At 35.4% G+C, this 22,970-nt stretch overlaps 1 protein-coding gene across 2 annotated transcripts in view; it reads left to right on the forward strand.

The window, feature by feature from the left end:
* The window catches only part of ATAD2B (ATPase family AAA domain containing 2B), a 152,359-nt gene that overhangs the window by 42,402 nt on the left and 86,987 nt on the right, over positions 1-22,970 (forward strand). For both annotated transcript variants that reach the window (XM_059079156.2, XM_059079157.2), the window contains exons 8-13: positions 909-984; positions 9,411-9,509; positions 11,094-11,205; positions 11,613-11,728; positions 13,177-13,351; positions 21,580-21,668. In XM_059079156.2, the coding sequence (XP_058935139.1) occupies positions 909-984; positions 9,411-9,509; positions 11,094-11,205; positions 11,613-11,728; positions 13,177-13,351; positions 21,580-21,668 (667 nt within the window). The remainder of the gene's footprint in view (positions 1-908; positions 985-9,410; positions 9,510-11,093; positions 11,206-11,612; positions 11,729-13,176; positions 13,352-21,579; positions 21,669-22,970) is intronic.

Raw genomic sequence — 22,970 nt, forward strand, 5'->3', positions numbered from 1 at the left:
TTTTCGTTTTGGATGATCTGTCCATTGGTGACAGTGGGGCGTTAAAGTCCCCTACTATGATTGTGTTACTGTCGATTTCCCCTTTTATGGCTGTTAGTATTTGCCTTATGTGTTGAGGTGCTCCTATGTTGGGTGCATAAATATTTACAATTGTTATATCTTCTTCATGGATCGATCCCTTGATCATTATGTAGTGTCCTTCTTTGTCTCTTGTAATGGTTTTTATTTTAAAGTCTATTTTGTCTGATATGAGAGTTGCTACTCCAGCTTTCTTCTCATTTCCATTTGCATGGAATATCTTTTTTTATCCCCTTACTTTCAGCCTGTAAGTGTCCCTAGGTCTGAAGTGGGTCTCTTGTAGACAGCATATATATGGGTCTTGTTTTTGTATCCATTCAGCCAGTCTGTGTCTTTTGGTGGGAGCATTTAATGCATTTACATTTAAGGTAATTATCGATATGTATGTTCCTGTTACCATTTACTTAATTGTTTTGGGTTGTTCTTGTAGGTTTTTTCCTTCTCTTGTGTTTCTTGTCTAGAGAAGTTCCTTTAGCATTTGTTGCAAAGCTGGTCTGGTGATGCTGAATTCTGTTAGCTTTTGCTTATCTGTAGAGCTTTTGATTTCTCCATCAAATCTGAATGAGAGCCTTAATGGGTAGAGTAATTTTGGTTGTAGGTTTCTCCCTTTCATCACTTTAAATATATCCTTTATTTGAAACTTACAGTATTTACCACAAAGTTTTAATTTTTGTTGTGCTTCTTCTAAGCAGCATTTAGAACTTGAAGACACATGACTGGCTTATGTTCAGAAAGTTAACAGAACTAATATCTTCTTCTTTAATACATCAGTTTATCAATTTATTATCAGTTATTTCTATGTTGTCTTTTTTTTTCTTTTTTTCTTTCAGTACCAGCTCATCAAAAAAAGAGGGAAAATACGCTCTTTGATATTCACAGATCTCCAGCAAGAAGGAGTCATATCAGGTATGTTTTGTTAGTTTTTGAAAGGGAGAAATATTTCCATCTATCATTTAGATACCTCCTTTAAGTAATACATAGTATAATGCCTTACAATTAGAATATAGGTATTGATGGTGTTAATGACAATGCCAGTGAAGAAGTGAATAGCATCTTTCTTTAGTGACTAATAGTTTTTACCCCATATGTGACTATTATCTTCCTGTTTCAGTTTGCCCAAAGTGGTTTTTGTTTTAACAATTATGTTCCCTAAAGCTATACAGCTCTCTGGTCTCTTTGTAGAGTTGAATCTAAGAGACTCACTTTGCTTTCATTGGGTGCATTGATTCAATTAGTCTTTGCTACTTTTAGTTTCCTTTTGCCCTTTCTTTTAGGTATACAAAGCAGGCTTTTTGATTTTGGAATATAATTTTGTCTGTTATGTTTTCTGAAAAGGTAATATATTCCCCATGGCTCAAAAATAAAATTACAAAATAAACATGAAAAGCTTTTTTCTAGCCTCAGTAGCCTCTCACTATCCCATAGAAACATTTTTATTGGTTTGTATATTCTTAAAGAATATGTTCGTATATATGTATGTATATATGTGCTAATACATATATTGATTGTTATCCCTTCTTTTTAAGCAGAAATACTGTGCACATTGTCCACACCTTGTATTTTTCACTTGATTTATTTTAACTGTCTTTTCATTTTAGTGAAATTTCACATTTATGTTTATAGTTGTATAACATTACTATGTATAATATAGATCTACTGTAATTTTTAAATTAGGTTTTTTTTTTTTTTTTTTTTTGCGGTACACGGGCCTCTCACTGCTATGGCCTCTTCCGCTGCAGAGCACAGGCTCCGGACGTGCAGGCTCAGCGGCCATGGCCCATGGGCCCAGCCGCTCCGCGGCATGTGGGACCCTCCCGGACCGGGGCATGAACCTGTGCCCCTGCATCGGCAGGCATACTCTCAACCACTGGGCCACCAGGGAAGCCCTAAATTAGTTTTTTATTGAGAGTCAGGTTGCTTTCAGTCTTTTGCTATTATAAAATGCAATATAATGAATACCCTTGCATAATCATCATTTTACATGTGTGCAAGTATTTTTGTAGGATAATTTCATAAAAGTGGAATCTCTGAGTTAATGGGAATAAGAAATTGTAATTTTGATGACCTTCAATGGTATTGAATCAGTTTGCAGTCCACCCAGCAATGTGTCAAAGTGCCAATTTTTCCATATTTCTGCCGGCAAAACATATTTTCAAACTTTTTGGATTTTTGCCAGTCTGAGAATTGAAAATGAAATCTTGGTTTATTTTTATATCTCTTATGAGAGTAATTTTTCATATGTTTAAAAGACATTAAGACACTTACTTTTTTTCTGAAATGTCTGTTTGTAAAGTTTGCCTATTTTTTAATAGGTTCTTGCTCTCTTTTTTTTTGTTTAATAACTATTGCTAATTTTACAAAAATATATGACCATGTGAAGGTTCTTGCTTTTTAATCTATTTTTAGTATTTCTTTCTCTATATAGTAGAGAGATCAGTTGTCACAAATTGCTAGTCTTTTTCCTCAGGTCAGAGTTTGTCTTTTTTTTTTGTGGTATGCGGGCCTCTCACTGTTGTGGCCTCTCCCATTGTGGAGCGCAGGTTCCGGATGCACAGGCTCAGCGGCCATGGCTCATGGGCCCAGCCGCTCCACGGCATGTGGGATCCTCCCGGACCGGGTTACTAACCCGTGTCCCCTGCATCGGCAGGCGGACTCTCAACCACTGCGCCACCAGGGAAGCCCCAGAGTTTGTCTTTTAACTTTGCCTTTGGTTGTCTTTACCAGAAAAAATTTTTTTTATGTCCTCAAATTTATCAGCCTACTAAGGCTTTTAGATTTTGAATCACAGTTAGAAAAGCCTTCCCCAATCCAGAGTTTTAAGGAAGTTCACCTTTGTTTATTTTTATTTTATTTTATTTTCCATTTAGTATACTGATTTTTTCAAAATTTAATTTTTATTGGAGTATAGTTGATTTACAATGTTGTGTTAGTTTCAGGAGTACAGCAAAGTGAATCAGTTATGCATATACAACCTTCATTTATTTTTAATGTTTCATTTTTTACTCTTTAATTTTGATCCATTTGAATTTTATCCTGGTGTGAGATTTGTAGTATGGTTCCAACTTTTTTCCCAGGTGGAAAATGAGTTGTCCCAACCTCATTTATTGAATAAGTCTATAATTTCTCCATTGATACCAGTTGCCACATTTATTATCAAATTATATATAATATATAATTATTATATTACATAAAAGATGCCCCTGTCCTTTTTTTCCCCCATTATTCCATTCTTCATTCTTATATTTTTTCTCAAGTGGTTATTTCTATATGTGAGAACAGTTAATTTCTGTATATTAATTTTGTGCCCCACTTCTTTATTGGGAATGCCTCTAGCATTTCCCCATTAAGATTGATGATTAAGAAATATATTTTGTGGGGCTTCCTTGGTGGCACAGTGGTTGAGAGTCCGCCTGCTGATGCAGGTGACACGGGTTCGTGCCCCGGTCCAGGAGGATCCCACATGCCGCGGAGTGGCTGGCTCCATGAGCCATGGCCGCTGAGCCTGTGCGTCTGGAGCCTGTGCTCTGCAACAGGAGAGGCCACAACAGTGAGAGGCCCGTGTACCACCAAAAAAAAAAAAAAAGAAATATACTTTGTGGTAATGGTATTGAGGGTTCGTGGTTGTTAATAATCTTGCCATTGGGGCTAATAGGATTTTTTGGATTTTTTGGTTGTTTTTTTTTTGGCCACACCGTGCTGCTTGTGAGATTTTATTATAGTTCCCGACCAGGTTTGAACCCAGGCCCTCTGCAGTGAAAGTGTGGAGTCCTAGCCACTGGACCTCCAGGGAATTCCTAGGGTTTGTGTTCCGATTAAGGATTTTGTACCTCAACCAGCTTTTGGGCCATTTTTACTTCAGTTTTGAATCTTAGCTTCTGATGATCTTTTTTCTGTACTTAATTTTTCCTATCAAAGTAATACATAGACTTGGTTCAAATAGCTAGTAGACTAGGTTTAATAAAAGTAATATTCCCCAACCCACATTTCCTCACCTTCAATCTTATTGTCATTTAGCAATCAATTTAAACATTTCTGCTTTTGGTTATTTTGATAGCTATTTCCACATACTATATAAATGACCTTCTATTTCTTGTCTTTTGATTTCTTCCTCAGCCTTATACAGTTGTAACACTAACCTCAGTTCTTCTTTGGTCACAGGAAATTTGAATCATTATACTTTAATCTCCATTTTTGTTTCATTAACTGTAGACAGTATCTTTTGACTCCTCACTTTTAAGATTAGGACCTTAATATCCACTCTCTCTACTTCACTCCTTCTACATTTTTATATTGCCAGGACTGATAACACATATAGTTTGTTCTGGGACAGTTATTAAGGCTCACTTGATTTATTTCTAGGTTAATTCTAAGAGTTGAAAACCAGTGAATAGTTTTTACATTTCTATGAGTAATTATAGTGTTTTTCATCATAGAGCTATATAGAGTGCTAGAGTTAAATATCCTCTGTGGATTTTATTACTACCTCTGGCCACTCAATGGGAAATGCTCCTGGAATTAAGTTTATTCCTTCGTTCAACAGATGTATGTTATATATCTTCTGTATGCACCAAATAACATTCAAGGCATTGGATATTCAGAAGCTAAAAATGTAAAAATCCCTGTTGTCTTGGAGCTTACATTCTACTAGAGGGAGATAAACTAATGGATACATAAACAGAGTGTGTCAGATGGTGACAAATGCTTGGAAAAAGATAGTGGGGTGAAGGGGAACATAGAGTTCAAAGGGATAGGAATGGGAGCGATTGTATCACCTTCTGCACAGCCTACATATTCCTCCAGGGACAGGAATGTGTGGGGCTTCTTGAAGTGATTCATGTAAATGGAGAAATAGAACCCAATGAGATCTCCTGATAGTCTCAATAAAGGTGATGATTTCAAGAGTTCTCCTTTTTTTTTTAAAAAAAAAAATATTTATTTATTTATTTAGCCGCGCTGGGTCTTAATTGAGGTATGTGGGAACTTTGTTGCCGCACGTGGGATCTTTAGTTGCAGCATGCGGGATTATAGTTGTGGCATGTAGGAGCTAGTTCCCTGACCAGAATTCTGGCCCTCTGCATTGGGAATTTGGAGTCTTAACCAGTGGACCACCAGGGAAGTCCCAAGAATTCTCCTTTTTAACATTCAAGTAGCCTCAAGTTTTCCAAGCTTCTGAATGTACCAAAGCATTCATATTTTTTTTGTCAGATGGCATCTCTCCTAATGTCATCTTTCTGTTCCACTTTGGAGTGACATTTTTAGACCTGCAGCAAAGTGACTGCTGTAGGACTTAAGATTGCTTTCATGGTTTGGATCCATCACTTACTGGATCTGATGTCTTTCTCCTTTTTGCTTTACTGTTTCATTTTGCAGGAATATAATCTCAAGTAATTTACTCAGAAAGAATGTGTGGAAGTCAGTTTTGCATCTTTGCATCTTTGAAAATGTGTTTTACTTTCATAGTTCCCAGTAGTTTTGTGAGTTAAGAGAATTGTACATCCAAATAGGTTTCCTCTAAATCTTTAAAGTTCTTCCTTCACCGTACTCCATGACATATTGTTGCTGTTGAGAATTTAGTCTGGTTTAATATCTTGTTTCTTTGTAGATGCACACAAATATGTATATATATATGTGTATATATATATATTTTTTTTTTTTGTTCGTTTGTTCATTTTTTTTGAGCCTCTTGCTCTAGGCCCTATTGGTTTGGAGATTTTTTTTTTTCAACTCTGGGATATTTTCTTGTATTATTTTTTTGTTAGGTTTCTTCTCTTCATTTTTTTCCTCATCTGCTTAATAACTACTCTTATGTTAGTCCAACATTGGACATTGGTCCTCTGTGGCACTTGCCTTTTCTCTCATTTTTCTTTGTCTTTTTTGCGCTCCCCTTTTTTTTTTTCCTGAGAGATTTTATTCTTTTTTTTTTTTTTTTTTTGCGGTATGCGGGCCTCTCACTGTTGTGGCCTCTCCCATTGCGGAGCACAGGCTCCGGACGCGCAGGCTCAGCGGCCACGGCTCACGGGCCCAGCCGCTCCGCGGCACGTGGGATCTCCCCGGACCAGGGCACGAACCCGTGTCTCCTGCATCGGCAGGCGGATTCTCAACCACTGCGCCACCAGGGAAGCCCAAGATTTTATTCTTTTTATCTTCCATCCTTGCAATTTTATTTAGGTAAACATTTAAAAAAATTTTTGAATAGCTTTCTTGTTCTCTGATTTTTCGTAGCATTCTGTTTTTATTTCATATTATCTTGAGTCTCTTCCATGATATTTTTGGTAAACATTTGTTGTGAAAACACATAATAAAATAAAAAACATAATTAGCTCGCAAATAGTTACATATCCGAAGGACAGTTTCTTCTAGTAAAAATTGTGCTCTAGTCACAAAGGATTGGAATAGCATCACTGATGTCTCACCTAGCTTTTTTTAAAAAAAAGCTTTATTAAGATCCACATCATATAATTCAGCTTTTTTTCCCCTTTTTTTGGTATATTCACAGATAACTATGGAACTGTTGTCACAGACAATTTTAAATACTGTTTCATCTGCTTAGCAAGAAACCTGTTCTCTTTAACTCTAACCTTCCTACCACTACCCCTATCCTCTAAGTCCTAAGCAACCACTAAGCTACTTTCTTTCCTCATAGGTTTGCCTATTCTGGGCATTTTGTAAATGAGAATATAATATGTGGTCTTTGTGACTGCCTTCTTTCAGTTTACATGTTTTCTAGGTTCATACACGTTGAAGCATTTATTAGTACTTCCTTCCTTTTTATTGTCAAATAATGTTCCAAGGTAGGAATATGTCACATTTTGTCCATCTACTCATTGGTTGATGGACATTTGAGTTTTTTCCAGCTTTTGGCTTTTATGAATAATGGTGCTATAAAAATTCATGTACAAGTTTTGTGGATAATGTGTTTTGTTTTGTTTTTTTTGGCCACGCTGTGTGGCTTGTGGGATCTTAGTTCCCCAACCAGGGGTTGAACCTGCATCCTTGGCAGTGAAAGCATGGAGTCTTACACTCTACTGCCAGGGAATTCCTGGATATATTTTTGTATTTCTCTTGACTATATACCTCAGGGTAGAATTATTGGGTCATGTGATTACTTTATGCTTAATCATTTAAGAACTGCTTGAATGTTTTCCAAAGTGACTACACCATTTTACATTCTCTCCAGCAGTGTATGGGACTTCCAGTTTTTCACATCTTCCCCAGTGCTTAATATTGTCTGACTTTTTGATTCTAGCTATCCTAACGAGTATGAAATGTATCTCATTGTGGTTTTTGAATAATACTTCCCTGATTACTAATGATATGAGGCATCTTTTCATGTGCTTATTAGCCATTTAAAAATTTTCCTTTGAGAACTGTCTCTGTGTCCAGTGCCTCTGTAAAAATTGTGTTGTCTTTTTATCATTGACTTGTAAGAGCTCTTTATATATTCTAGATTAAAATTCCTTATCAGATATATGATTTGCAAATATTGTATCCCATTTTGTGAGTTGTTACTTTCTTGATGGTGTTCTTTGAAGCACAAAAGACTTTAATTTTGATGAGGTTCAGTTTATCTTTTTTTTTTTATGGTACACGGGCCTCTCACTGCTGTGGCCTCTCCTGTTGCGGAGCACGGGCTCCGGACACGCAGGCCCAGCGGCCACGGCTCACGGGCCCAGCCACTCCGCGGCATGTGGTATCTTCCCGGACCGGGGCACGAACCCGTGTCCCCTGCATCGGCAGGTGGACTCTCAACTACTGCGCCACCAGGGAAGCCCCAGTTTATCTTTGTTGTTGTTCATGTTTTTCATGTCATATCTAAGAATCCTTTGCCATATCTGCCGTCATGAAGATTTACTCCTGTGTTTTTTTCTAAGAGTTTATAGTTTTAGCTCTGTGTTTAGGTGTTTGATCCATTTTGACTTACTTTTGTATATGGTGCGGCCCCTTCCCTTTTAAGGTCCACTCAGCTTTTTGTGGTATTGTTATACATGTTACGTTTATACATTTTACAAACCTAGCAATACATTATTAAAGTTATTTATATAATTCTATGTTATTTTAAAAAGTTGAGAGAAGAAAGTCAATCAAGTGCATGCTTATAGCTTTTGGATAGTAACCTTTTATTTTATTATTCTGGTTCTCTTCATTTGTTCTTGTGCATTTGAGTTATCATCTGGAATCATTTCTTTAGCCCAGTACTTAACACTGTTGCTTCTGCCTACCTCCATTTGTGCTATTTTCAGATATATTACATTTTTATATATTAGCCTCACCACACACACACACACACACACACAGACAGACACACACAGACACACACACACAGGGTAAATAAGAAACTTGGAAACAGGCATTTTCCTGATGAAGAGAAAGAAATAGGAGAGAGGTTATATGTCAACATTGCAAAGATTGAGTAGGTAGTTATTGCAACAGTCTTCCTGAAGTTTTGGGAGACATTAAAAACTGAGGCAGGATGAAATGAAGGGACTTCTATTCATCAGGAGAAGGAATATTAGACAGGTTAAAGATCTTAATGAGAGTTGGGGAAAATCTGGGTTTGCTATTGTGGTTGGTGGGAATTGCAGTAAAATAGGGATGCACAGGCTGTGGACCATCTTTGAAAGCCAGTTTGAGTTTGAAGTAAATTAATTTACAGTGATTCCATTTTGTATGATTACCATAGGTATCATAGAAATGTCATCAAGTATATTAATAATGAAGCATTTATTAAGTATTATTTTTCCTTGAGGATGATGTTAACTTGATACATTATCTACTCATTCCATAGTAGTTCTGATTGTAAACTGTTTCTTTGCTTATTTCATCAAAAATACTTTACATTTTATAAGAAATTCAAACCAGGATATAAGTCTTAAGTGGAAAGCGGAAACCCTTGTCTCTCTGTAAACCAGTATATTATTTTCTTTAGTGTCTGGACTGTTTTCTGATTATATGGGAAAGGGAAAATAAGAGAAAAAGATAAACTTTCTTTTCTAATAAGAGTTCGGTGTTATTTATCAATCAGTGATAGACATTCCCTAAATTTGGGTGCAAATTCAATATGTTGCTTGATGCCCTTATGAACTACCCTATTTAAAAAATTATAGCTTCCTTCTCCTCCTCCTCTTGTTTTTCTTTATCTTTAGTACTTACCATATTTTTACTTCATCAGATGTACATTGCATGAGTAAAGGGATCTTAATAAATATTTGCCAAATAAATGAGTGACTGTGTATATTTTCTACTGAGCTAATAGTAGGTATGATGCTCAGAATGTGTTTTTAAAAGCCCTTTGCTGCTGTAATGATTCTAAGGATTTTACTCTCTTTAAATAGGAGAAAGAAGCATGCCATTCATAGTAGTGACACAACTTCTTCTGATGAAGAACGCTTTGAAAGAAGGAAATCAAAGAGCATGGCAAGAGCAAGAAATAGGTTAGTAAAGTTTTAATTGTTATTTCCATGATAGGAAAAAGGAATAACAGTTTAAACTTTTTGAATGTGATTCTTACCTGTACTAGCATTTTGGTAACAGTGATACTTAACATATATTTTAGTCTAGAGTAATGCACTTGACTTGGTATTTACTTAGTAATTTTTAGAGTAGAAATCTAACCTTGGGAAACTTCCCATAAATTACTTGCTTTGTAAGTACTCAATAAAATAGTGTGTGGGAAGGTAAAGAAAGAGCCAGGGGAAGAGGCCAACCTCTTGGACAGTCTCTTTTTCAGTACCACTCCTCTAATCCAAATCCATTTAACGAGGTTGATTTTAGATGCTTATAATGATTATAGCACTCCAGTAAGATTTGGTTTTTAATAGAATTATTTCAGGAGCCCTTGGGTTTTGTTGGAAAACTTGTTTTAGCTTTGGTTTAATGAGTGCTTCTGGTGATCTTTGCTTAACTAGAGTAAATGACTCATTGCTACATGGCTCACTAAAATCTTGAGAGTTTTCAGTGGGGGAGAGAATCAGTATTTTGTCTAGTAAGTGATGAAAGCATCAAATTATAATTTATTCTTTAAAATTTAAGTTAATTTTCTAGCTTATATTTATAATACTGAAGGTACATTTTATTTAGAAATTTTACGTTTAGGAAAAGAAAGCATTTCTATAATTTGGCATTATATATCTATTGTAGAAATACCAAGTTTTCAGTTAGCTGGTCTTGGAAACAAGTTTGGGTTGGGGTAGATTGTATGCTAAAAAGAGTTCCACATGTGGATGATGGAATGAAAATGTAAGAGAAAAATCTAAGTTTAAATAAAAGAATTTAATGCCTCTTTAATCTGAACTATTCTGTTACCTGCTTTGGGAATAGATTTTTAAAGTAAGTTAGGATTCAGAAATGTCAGTGAAACTACATTCATTGTAGAAGCTATACTTGTTTTAGGCTATTTATGTCATCTTTTGGTGTTTACGCAATGTTAAAAGAGGAAGTAGATTATATTTTCTTAGGGGTAATTACATTAATATCATATAGGATTTTAAGTAGCTAAAAATGTATTTTAAGGTAGTTACATAAAAGATAATGCTTAGTTTTCAAAATAGGGTCTAAAATTGCTTTCCCTTGAATAAAACAGAGGGAAATTAATTTCTTCAATCATGTCTGAGTAGACATACCCACATAATATCTGAGGATAAATTTAAATGTTACAATAAAGCTTGAGTTCATTTAATACCGTATATTATATTATAGTATTAACAGTAGGTCTTTTTATTTTATGCTTATATAATGTGGAATATCAGGTTTGTTAAGTTTTCTAATTTAGACTAGATTGGGCTTTTTGGACAAAGGGATTCATGATCTTGTTTGCTTTCTCTAGTGAATAAATTTATTTCTGGCCTGTTGAAAAGAATTTAGGAAAAGTAGTTTAAAAATACGAAATCTCTTGTCATTTTATGGGTTATGAGAAAATGGAGGAAGATGAAAATGTGTCAACAAAGATTTAAACTTGCTTATGACATTAAGAATATGAAACTTTTAATGCTATCTACTTGAATGTTTATGAATTTCAGATGTTTGCCTATGAACTTAAGAGCAGAAGATTTAGCTAGTGGTATTCTCCGAGAACGTGTCAAAGTGGGTGCAAGCTTGGCTGATGTTGACCCAATGAACATTGATAAATCAGTAAGTTTTGTAAATGTTTTTCTATAAATAGTTTTGTTTTTTTTTTAAAGGTCATTACTTATTTCTAATGCAACACACAATAAAAGTAGAAGATCACCATTGTTAGTGGGTTTTTTGTTGTTGTTGTTCTTTTGTTGTGCGGAATGCGAGATCTTAGTTCCCCAACCAGGGATTGAACCCGTGCTCCCTGCAGTGGAAGTGCAGAGTCCTAACCACTGGACCTCCAGGGAATTCCCCAAAGTATAGTTTTTTGAACTCTGTTTAACTTTATATATGAACTTTATGTTTAAACTTCATTTCCTGCTGAAGGCTTATATTTTGGAATCATAACATTATCTCATAAATTAAAAAGAAATCTATAAACGGTTAAAATTATTTTGTAATAAACTTTTCCACTTCTTTCCAAGGTGCGGTTTGATAGCATAGGCGGATTGAGCCATCATATTCATGCACTAAAGGAAATGGTAGTATTCCCACTTTTATATCCAGAAATTTTTGAAAAATTTAAAATTCAGCCTCCAAGGTGAGTAATGTCCTAGATGTTTATTATTTTTATTACTGTTAATTTATCAAATTTCAATTAGGTGATTATAAATCTAAATGTTATTTATAAATATTTCATATGTATTTATTTGATGTGTTCTAGCAATGAGAATTAGGAATGAAATTTTATTATTTAGGGCTCCAAAGCTGTGGTACTAAGTGTGTTCTTGAAGTTTATATTTCAGCATTTAAGAGTCAGGCACAGGATGAGATTGTTTATGCAGGCCTTGAATTTACAAGTGGATTGCCTAAGTGGATTTTCCTTAATTTGGTCTCCTAATAGCATTCAGTTTGATACGGTATACTGGTTAGTCTTTGAAAGCAGTTTCAGCAAAGTGTTTCTTTGACTCATTGATGTATTTTTGAAATGGTAAGCTTGATAGTTTATTTTTATGATCAGATTAATTGTGTTTGATCATGAGGTGGTTAGCTAGTTAACTATAGGAAAGGCTGAGAAATTATGTCAAAGGAAACTGGGCAGAATAAAATAGTTTGAAGATGTGCATATAGACTTAAACTGCGAAATATCCCTTTTTATTTCTAATTTATTATTCATGTGTTTCTAGTTTATTATTCATGTGTTTAAGGATGCAGGAAATCTTGTTAAAGAGTCATCTCCTATTTGAGTGGGTTAAGAGTTGGCCTGTAATTCTGCAGTGGCTTGTAGAAATCATAGTTGCAGTTTATTTACTTCTTATATGATATAACTTGAATTTTAAAAATAATTGTTATGTTTTTCAAAGCCATTAAAGTAGTATAGTCTTGGGAGAAACTTTAAAAAATGGAGTTTATATAAACAAAAAGTATTATAGGAGAAAGTAATCCTACTCCTTAGGGATGAACAGCTTGCTTTTATATATTATTTTACCTGTATTATGCACATTTAAACATTTAATATAAATGAGATTATTCAATAATACCCTTATGTAACTTTATTTTTCACTTTACAACGTATTATAGACACCTTTCCATATCAATAAATGTGTATTATTCTTTTTGACATCATAACTAGTGTTTAAATTACAGATGTAGTAGTGTATTTATCTGTACTTTGTTAGTAGACAGCATTTAGGTTCTTTAAAAAATCTATCTTTATCACTTTCTTTTGATTATTTCTACATGATATAATCTAAAATGTGAAATTTCTGGGTCATAGGGAAAGTACCTTTAAAATTTTGATGTAGCTTGCCAAATTACTCTCTACTCTTTTTGAACTATTTCTTGTGTATCAAAGCTTGGTTCTTTGAGAACATCCTTGAGGACTCTCAACAAAGTGAAACTTTTGTCTGTATACTACAGAAAGCTATATTAGTGTCTAATAATGAAATATACATTAGTACAAAATTATATGGGGGTGCATGCTTTTGTATTGGTTATTAGTGCTGGTGGTAACATTTATCTACTTTTATTGATTCTTTATTCCTCTAGGGGCTGTTTGTTTTATGGCCCTCCTGGCACAGGTAAAACCTTGGTTGCCAGAGCGTTAGCTAATGAGTGCAGTCAAGGAGACAAAAAGGTGGCTTTTTTTATGCGAAAAGGAGCAGACTGTCTAAGTAAGTGGGTTGGAGAATCTGAGCGGCAACTTAGGCTTCTTTTTGATCAGGTAAGTGAACTCAGGTAATATGAGAATATCTTCTTTAGAATACTTAACACGTTTGGTCTGTAAATACAAACAGTTCATGAGGAATCATATTCAATTCCAGTCAATTTCCAATGTTAAATTTAGGATCAGTAGTCTGAATTTGTATGCCTTAGAGGTATTTAATAGCCGTTTCACTAGTACTAATTTAAGATGATTCACAAAATATTTACTGAGGTGCCTACTAGGCATATAATACCATGTAAAGTGCTTTTTTTTCTTTTTTTTTTTTTTTTTTTTGCGCAGTACGTGGGCCTCTCACTGTTGTGGCCTCTCCCGTTGCGGAGCACAGGCTCCGGATGTGCAGGCTCAGCGGCCATGGCTCACGGGCCCAGCCGCTCCACAGCATGACCGGGGCACGAACCCGTGTCCCCTGCATCGGCAGGTGGACTCTCAACCACAGCGCCACCAGGGAAGCCCTGTTAAGTGCTTTTGAGAACCCTGGATATAACATATATATCACTAGATTATAATCTAGCTGAGGAAGTAGAACAAGCACAAAAAGTTAAATATCTGTGCAAGAAATCTCAGCAAGCAGTATATTACTTATTTTCATGAGTTGTAAATATGGTACTGGAAGAGCTCAGTATTAAGTGAATGCTTTTAAAAGGCAGAGTAAGGTAAGTGAATAATATCATGTAGCTTGTCTTTACTATTTCTATATAGCAGTAACTTTAAAAATATCATTTCCTAAAACTTATAAAAATTAGACCTGATATAAATTTACTTTTAATTGTTTGAGCTACTGAAGGAAGTCATTCATACTTGGTAATGCAACTTATATTTTGTTATGTTTAAGGAAACTCACATGACATTTAAAAAAATGCTTTCAGCAAGCATTTGTTGAAGACCCATTACTGAGCTGATATGTATCAAAGTCCTTTGTAATTGGTAAAGCACTTCAAATATTATTTTTAGTTATATTAGTATTAAAAACTGCTGTGTTCTAGGTAATGGGGGCTCTAGAAAGAGGAATAAAGTAAAATTCTTAGCCTCAAGGTGCTCAGTGTCTATTGGGAAGTCAAACATATGCAGTCTTCATGTTTCAAGAGAATTTAATAATAATTGGAAAATAATATAAAATAACATTGATGGATTAGGGAAGAGTTAGCTTGGGAATGCTGGCAAATTGTCCATGACTTAATTTTAAATTTTTGACAGAGTTATTCCTTTCGCCACTTCCTACTGGGGTAGGAATGTCTCTTGGTTTCATTCAAAACCATAGCATAATTCTGCTTTTTAAATCTATATTTACTTTATTTGTTTCATAGTTTTCTTTGTGGGTAAGAGTATTTGAAATGTTTGCTTTCTTTTAAAAAAACTGCTCATAGTCATTTTTGTCTTTTTTAATGTAAAGAGTCTACATTCCTAAGTTAAAGTATATGATCTATTCACTAAATGAGATGAAAGAGGTACAGTTGGCCTTCCATATCTGCTGGTTCCACATCCACAGATTCAGGCAACAATTTTGTCTCCGGTTGGTTGAATCCACAAATGTGGAATCCATGGATATGTAGGGCTGACCGTGCTACGCTATTTTATATAGGGGACTTGAGCATCTTCGTATTTTGGTATCTGCGGGGAGTCCTGGAACCAGTCTCCCATGGATACTGAGGGATGACTGTACAATATATTGGCTGAGTTTGGCCTTTGGTGTCACAAAAGTGTTAGTTTATATCTAGCTTTACTGTTAAGTATAGTAAATGAAAGCATCTGATTCTTATTTGCCTCCTCTATAAAATGGGGGGAATAATACCTATCTAACTGGACTACTGTGAGTTTTCACCAAAAGGAAGTGTATACAGTTTACGCTTGAACAATACAGGGGTTAGGGGCACCAAACTCTGTGCATTTGAAAATCTGTGTGTAACTTTTGACTCCCCGCAAACTTAACTACTAATAGCCTACTGTTGATAGGAAGCCTTACCAATAACATAAACAGCACGCATGTTTTGTATTGTTTATTATATACTGTATTCTTACAATAAAGTAAGCTAGAGAGAAGAAAATGTTATTAAGAAAGTCATAGAAGATTTATAGTATTGTACTATATTTATCACAACCAAAATTTTATGTTGCCTGAATACAAGATAAATTCTCTCTCATCCTACATCAATATTGTCTTATATGATACAAAACACTGTAGATGTTGTACATATTAACTAACACTAGATATCAAAAACGAAAAGATAATATGAAAAAGAAATTCGTATTTATTACAGGTATAATGATTCATGCATTGATAACAAAGAAGCAGCAGTATGATTGTTTCATGGTAGCCTAGCCTATACACTAGTGAATGAATTGTTATAAAATTTTTATGGCATACACAAATTACAGTCATATTCATAATACAGTAATGGAAACATTGTTATATTAGGAAAAAAACTCTTACCTGTGATGATTGGCTGATATGCAGCTTCTCCAATTATGAGAGAGGGGCATGCTGTATAGTAATATAGTTCTCTGAAAGCGAAGGCATAAAACTGTAAGAAAATGAACACATTATTAATTTTTTATTAAATATCACTCACCTTATACCTATGTAAGGATATGTTGGCCATTTCAGTACAAGTCTTGCACACGATAGTCTGCACAATGAATACTTTAAGTGGTAATTATGACAAAAATGTCTCATACAGTTCTTGCTGTACAGTTATTAGATTTTTACATGAAGACACTGGCACACATACATAATAGAAAGTTTATTAACTGTACAGAATGATGATTGTTTACTATTCATTAAATGGAAGTGGATTATCATAAAGATCTTCATCTTTGTCATTTTCATGTTGAGCAGGCTGAGGCGGAGGAGGAAGAGGATGCTGTCTCAGGGGTGGCAGAGGTGCAAGAGGTGGAGGAGATGCAAGGGGCAGCAGGAGAGACAGGCACACTTGGTGTAACTTTATGAAAATACATCATAATTTCTGCTTGACTTTTTTGCTTTTTCATTTCTCTAAAAATGTACCATTTTTAGAAGGTATGGTACCAATCCTTCTTCCACCGTTTGCTCTAGTCTCAGTGCCCATATCATAGACAGGTCCATGTGGTAAAAGCAGTCAAAAGCAGTTTTGAGTAATCGGAACCTTTCTGCCAGGTTGTCTAAGGTCAGTTTGTTTTCTGGCACTGCTTCTTCTACATCTTCTTTCTCATTGCCTGGCACTAGTTCGGAAGCACTCATATCCATCTTCTGGATATTTCGTCTTCTGTCAGTGCCTCTGGTGTTATGTCTGTTAGCTCTTGAGTTTCTCCGAGATTCATATCTTGAGGTCGTTCATGCCCCACCTTTTTTTTTTTTTTTTTTTTTTTTTTTTTTTTTTTTTGCCATATCTACAATCTCTTTTGTGATTTACTTAATTGGCTCTGTCATAAATCCTGTGAAGTCACCCTCAGCATCTGGGCACAGTTTTCTCCAGCAGGAATTTATTGTTTTGGGCTTGGTGGCTTTCATGGCTTTTTCAAACAATAATGGAGAGAAATGGTGGAACCCTGCCGGACATTCATGATGTTCTCTCTATTGGGCTCTCTTCCATAGTGTTGACAATCCTTTCCATAGTGTCCTGTCGGTAATGAGGCTTAAAAGTCCTTATGTATCCCTGATCTAGAGGCTGAATTAGAGTTGTTATGTTTGGGGACAAGTAGTTACTTCGACATCTTTGGTATTGAACTCATCGAGTTCTGGGTGGCCAGGGGCACTGTCCAATATCAAAAGAACTTTAAAAGTGGGTCTCTTACTGGAAAGGTGCTTCCTCACTTCAGGGATGAAGCACAGATGGAACCAATCCAGAAAAAGTGTTCTTATTGTCCAGGCCTTCTTGTACAACCAAAAGACTGGCAGCTGGTGTTTATCTTTTCCCTTCAAAACTTGGGGGTTAGCAGCTTTATAGATAAAGGCCGTCCTGATCTTAAACCCGACTGCATTTGCCCAAAACAGTAGAGTTAGCCTATCCCTTCCAGCCTTGAATCCTGGTGCTCATTTCTCTTCTTTACTAATAAATGTGAATAGGGCACTATTGTCTGCATTACAAACCTATTCAGGCAGATACCCTTTCTTATCAATGGTTTTCTTAATTGTGTCTGGGAACTTGTTTGCTGTTTCTTGGTCAGCAGACGGTGCTTCTTCTGTTACCTTGACATTTTTTTGTTTTTTTTAATTTTTAAAAAACTTTATTTTTTTGAAAGAAAAATAGCAATAGCCAACTGGAAACCTACTTATTCTTCAACTCCAATTTTGTTTTCTTTAAATTTAGAAGTGACTTACTGATTTACTATTTTAAACAAACCCCAGCACTTCCCTGGTGGTCAGTGGTAAAGAATTTGCCTTACAGTTCAGGGGACATGGGTTTGATCCCTGGTCAGGTCACTAAGATCCCTCATGCCGTGGCCACTAAGCCCCTGCCAGAGCGTCTGTGCCTCAGCTGGAGAGCCTGAATGCCGCAAACTACAGAACCTGAATGCCGCAAACTACAAAACCCATGCACTCTGGAACCTGTGCGCCACAACTACAGAGCCCATGAGCCCTGGAGCCTATGCGCCACAGCTAGAGAGAGAAAAACCTGCATGCTGCAACTAGAGAGAAGTCCATGTGCTGCAGCGAAGAGCCCCCGTGCCGCAACAAAAGGTCCCACATGCCTCAACAAAGATCCCGCGTGCTGCAACTAAGACTCGACGCAGCCAAAAATAAAATAAATGAATAATAAATAAATGTTTAAAAACAAACAAACGCTCCCTTTCCCCTTTAAATGTTTACCATCTATTTATGCTGAATCCTTCCAAGGAGATTGCTCCAGCATATATCTCCAGGTCCTTGCTTTGCTTCTTTTACCAAAAAATGCAAAACACAGTTCCATCATGCATCTGAAGGGCTCCAATCGTCAAAAATAGGGAAAAAACAAACTTTGGAATAGCCAGTTAACTTGAATAAAAAAAAAATCCGCACGAATGCCTTTTGGTTGGGGCAGGAATTCATGCCTATGTTCCCGGTAATATGATCCAGCTCCATAAATCCTTGTAATTCATCCTCCCTATCCTATGCACATACCTCTATCTAAAATTGTTTGCTGGCATTAATTTCTACAGGTTTAGACTTTTCATCTTCCTTTTGCTTTAGGTTTTCACAGAATGACCTTGCTTTTTCTTGAATTATATTAGAGTCTACAGGAATGCTTTTCTTATATCCTGCATCCACATAATAGCTGCATTTTCAATATGAGATTAAAAGGTATTTTGCAGAAAGTTCAAGGTTTCACACCTGTTGGTGTAGCTGCAACAAGAGCTTCAGGGATTTCCTTTTCTTCTTCTTTTTAAAAAAATACCCCTTAGGGCTTCCCTGGTGGCGCAGTGGTTTGAGAGTCCGCCTGCCGATGCAGGGGACACGGGTTCGTGCCCCGGTCTGGGAAGATCCCACATGCCGCGGAACGGCTGGGCCCGTGAGCCATGGCCGCTGAGCCTGCGCGTCCGGAGCCTGTGCTCCGCAATGGGAGAGGCCACAACAGTGAGAGGCCCGCGTACCACAAAAAAAAAAAAAAAAAAAAAACCTTACACTGGATTTGTTTATCTTGAAATGGCCGCAACTGCAGCTGCAGACCTAAATCTACAGTACATATCAAGCAATTCAACTTTTTCTTGTAATGTCATGCCTTTTCTTGGGGGCACTTCCAGCATCAATAGTGGCACTTTGTATAGGTCCCATGGTGTTATTTAAAGTTTACCATATTGCAGTAAACACAAAGAAAAATGTGCAGCATCACTTTAAGTAAAAAGAGATCACTTTTTACTGTGATATGTAATTTACTGAGAGAGGAACTGCTCACGAGAAGATTAGCATCACACGGCATTTTAAGTGGATACTTGCAACACTTGAGTTCAGCGCAATAGCAATAGGAGGTGGCTATGAAATTATTACAGTTGTACAGTATGTATCCCAGTTAATTTTATGCAGTTATTTAATACTGCATCTTTGTTTACATTTCTCTTGACTGTAAATGGAGCAGGTACAGTGTTTATTCATGTAAGTTTTGATAAATTTTAACTTTTTATAATAGATTTGTATATATTTTATGATAGTAAATAATAAAATAGACCAGTGTCTACGTATATTTTATACACCCATGACATACTTTGTTCTTAATTTCTTCACTATTTCTAGGCTACCCAGTTCATCTTGTGAGTTTTTTCAAATTATCATAAATCTCCCCCCAAATATTTTCAACATATTTATTGAAAAATATCCATGTATACAAAGGTCAGCTGTAAAGTGCTTATCACAATAACTGGTGTTAAATATACTGTACTTCCTTTTTGCAATTGTGTGAGGCCATAGTTCTAAAAAAGAGCTGTGTTTCATGTATGTAAAAGTAATGATTAAATCTTTACTCTTCTTCTCTTATTACATGATTCTAGCCTTATAAAGTTGTTTTTCAAAAAAAGCAAAGTTTTGTGGTTGAATTGTCTTTCATTTAAAGTTATTAGAGGGACTTCCCTGGTGGCGCAGTGGCTAAGAATCCACTTGTCAGTGTAGGGGACATGGGTTTGAGCTGTGGTCTGGGAAGATCCCACATGTCACGGAGCAGCTGAGCCCATGCACCACAACTACTGAGCCTGCGCTCTAGAGCCCGTGAGCCACAACTACTTAGCCCGTGTGCCACAACTACTGAAGCCTGCTCGCCTAGAGCCCATGCTCTGTCCACAACAAGAGAAGCCACTACAGTGAGAAGCCCGTGCATCACAATGAAGAATAGCCCCCACTTGCCGCAACTAGAGAAAGCCCGTGCGCAGCAACAAAGACCCAATGCAGCCAAAAATAAATAAATAAATAAATAAAAAAAAATAAAATTATTAGAGAACACTGGATGTTTAATGAATATCGTTATCAGTAAGGGAGAAATGAAAAATTTGTATCCATTCTTTAATAAGCTGACCTTCCTTTGAACTAAGAATTAGCTTTAAGTAATTTTGAAATGAAAATAAACTATATTAATTTGAGTAAATTATATAACAGTTTTCATTTGTAATCTAAAATTTATTTACCTTAAATCAAGTTCCTACATAGATCTGAGATTTAGTGAGAAAAATGACACTGTGAAAGTACCAGAAAAAAACTCAGGAGAATTTTGTTTCTAATCTCAGAGTATGGAAAGTCTAACTATGGAAGAAAATAATCCACTATATAAAATCTTTTTTTTTTTTACATTCTGTGTGGCAACAGAATATGGTAAGCAAAACTGAAAGATGATGCCCTTTGTAGAAAAATATTTTCATTTTCTTTCATAGAGAGAGTCTAATTTTTAAGTAAATATAGCTCCTAGAAATCAGTAAGCAGAAGACCAATGATCCAATAGAAAAATTGGCAAAGGATATGAACAGAACTTGTGTAGAAAAAGCAATATTAATGGCTCTTTTAAGATATGAAAAATGCTCATCTTCCTTGATAATAGAAATAAAAATTAGAATGAAAATGAGGTAACATCCTTTATCTTAAAAAGTTAGTCAAGAACAAGAAGTTTGATAATAAATTGTTGGTGAGCAGTCTTAAATATTTTTGGTGAGAAGGGTAAATTGATACATCAGTGGGGTAATTTGCAAGTATCTAAATTAGGAATGACACATGCCTTTCGAACCATAAGTTCCACTTTTATAATTTTTTATATTGATATGTTTATACTCTTGTGAAATGTTAAATGTACACAGATATTTGTTCACGCATTATTGATAATAGGAAAAGATTGAAAACAGCTTAAATGTCCATGAGTAGGGGACTCGTTTAATTATGGCACATCCATACAGTGCGGCATTTTGTAGCTGTTAAAAAAGGATGAAGCAGATCTTTATATACTTACATGTAAGCTAATTAAAAAATGTATCAGTAACATAAAGTAGGCTGTGTTATACAATAAAAGCAATATGCATAGTGTGTTTAAATGTGTTTAAAAATAGTGTTTAAAAATACATGTTTTTGTATGTGTATAAATGACACGTATGGAAGAATAAACAAACTGAAAACAGTAGTCGTCTACTGAGTGGATACCTTGTGGTTAGAGTCTGGGGTGATAAGGAGCTTTCCTTTTTCCTGTATAATCTTTCTTACCTGCTGTATGTTGTACCATTTGCTTATATTACCTATTAAGAAAATACAGTAATTAAATTAAAAATGAAAACTAATACAATAAATGTTTGTTTTCTTTTTATACTAGGCATATTTGATGAGACCTTCTATAATATTTTTTGATGAAATAGATGGATTAGCTCCAGTTCGCTCTAGCAGGCAAGATCAGATCCACAGGTAATTTTTCCTAATCTGATTATATTGAATTCTTTTTATTTGTTGACATAGTATTTAGATTTAGCCCTTGGATAAGTGCTATGAGGCTTATAAGATGTGACCTCTGCCCTTGAGGAAGACTTCTTTCATTAGCACAGGGGTCAGCAAACCATGACCCATGAGCCAAATCTTCTCCCTGTTTTTGTAAATGAAGTTTTATTGGAACACAGCCATATTCATTGCTTTTTGCGTTATATATATATCTTCTTTTGCACTACAAGAGCAGAGATGAGCGAGGGGTTGTGAGAGAAAGATCATATGACTTGCAAAGCCTTAACACATTTACTTTCTGGCCCTTTACAGAAAAAGATGCCTAATCCTGATTTAGCATAATGTTTTTCAAATTTATCCATGTCACATACACTAATATTTTGTTCTTTTACATTTCTGAGTAGTAGTCCTTGGGCAACGTGTGTGTCTCTTTGTGTATGTGTATGTCTGTATGTGTACCACAATTTGTTTAATTCCTCTGATAGAGATTCGGTTTGCTTCTATTTTTGGCTATTATGATAATGCTGCTGTGAACATTTGCATACACATTTTCATGGGACCATATGTTTTCATTTCTGTTGGGTAAATACCTTAGAGAGAAATGGCTGAATCCTATGGTAAATGTTTGTTTAAATTGATACTACTTTCCAAAGTGGCTTACCATTTTATGTTTTTAACTGTAATGTATGAGGATTTGGGATGCTTCTCATTCTTGCCAGCATTTCGTATTTTTACTCTCTTTAACTGTTGCTATTCTAATGAGTGTGTAGTAGTGGATTAATTTTCATTTTTCTGATGACTAATAATATTGAGCATCTTTGCACACACATATTGCTTATTTACATATTTTCTTTTGTGAAATGTCTGTTATTTTACCCTTTAAAAAAAAAGAAATCATATTGTATGTCTCATTGTAGTGTAAGATTTTTTTTATGTGCTCTTAAAACAAGCCCTTTGTCAGATCTATGTTTTGAAAATTTTTCTACTAGTCTGGCTTGCCTTTTTCTTAAATATGACTTTCTGAAAATCAAAAGGTTTTAGTCTTGATGAAGCCCATTATGTAAATTTTTTTGGTATATATTTTTGTGTCTTGAGGTCTTGAGAGTAATTTCCTAAACCAGTTTGTCAACAATTCTATATTTTCTTCCAAAGTATTAGTAGTTTTAGCCCTTAAATTTTGGTCAGTGATTCATTTTAAAGTTAACATTCATATGTCAGCATAAGGTAAGGGGTTTGAGTTAAGTTTTATAGCTAGTGCAAGGTATGGACTGA

This window comes from Kogia breviceps, chromosome 11 (genome assembly GCF_026419965.1).
Source record: "Kogia breviceps isolate mKogBre1 chromosome 11, mKogBre1 haplotype 1, whole genome shotgun sequence".
NCBI classification, from domain to species: Eukaryota; Metazoa; Chordata; class Mammalia; order Artiodactyla; family Physeteridae; genus Kogia; species Kogia breviceps.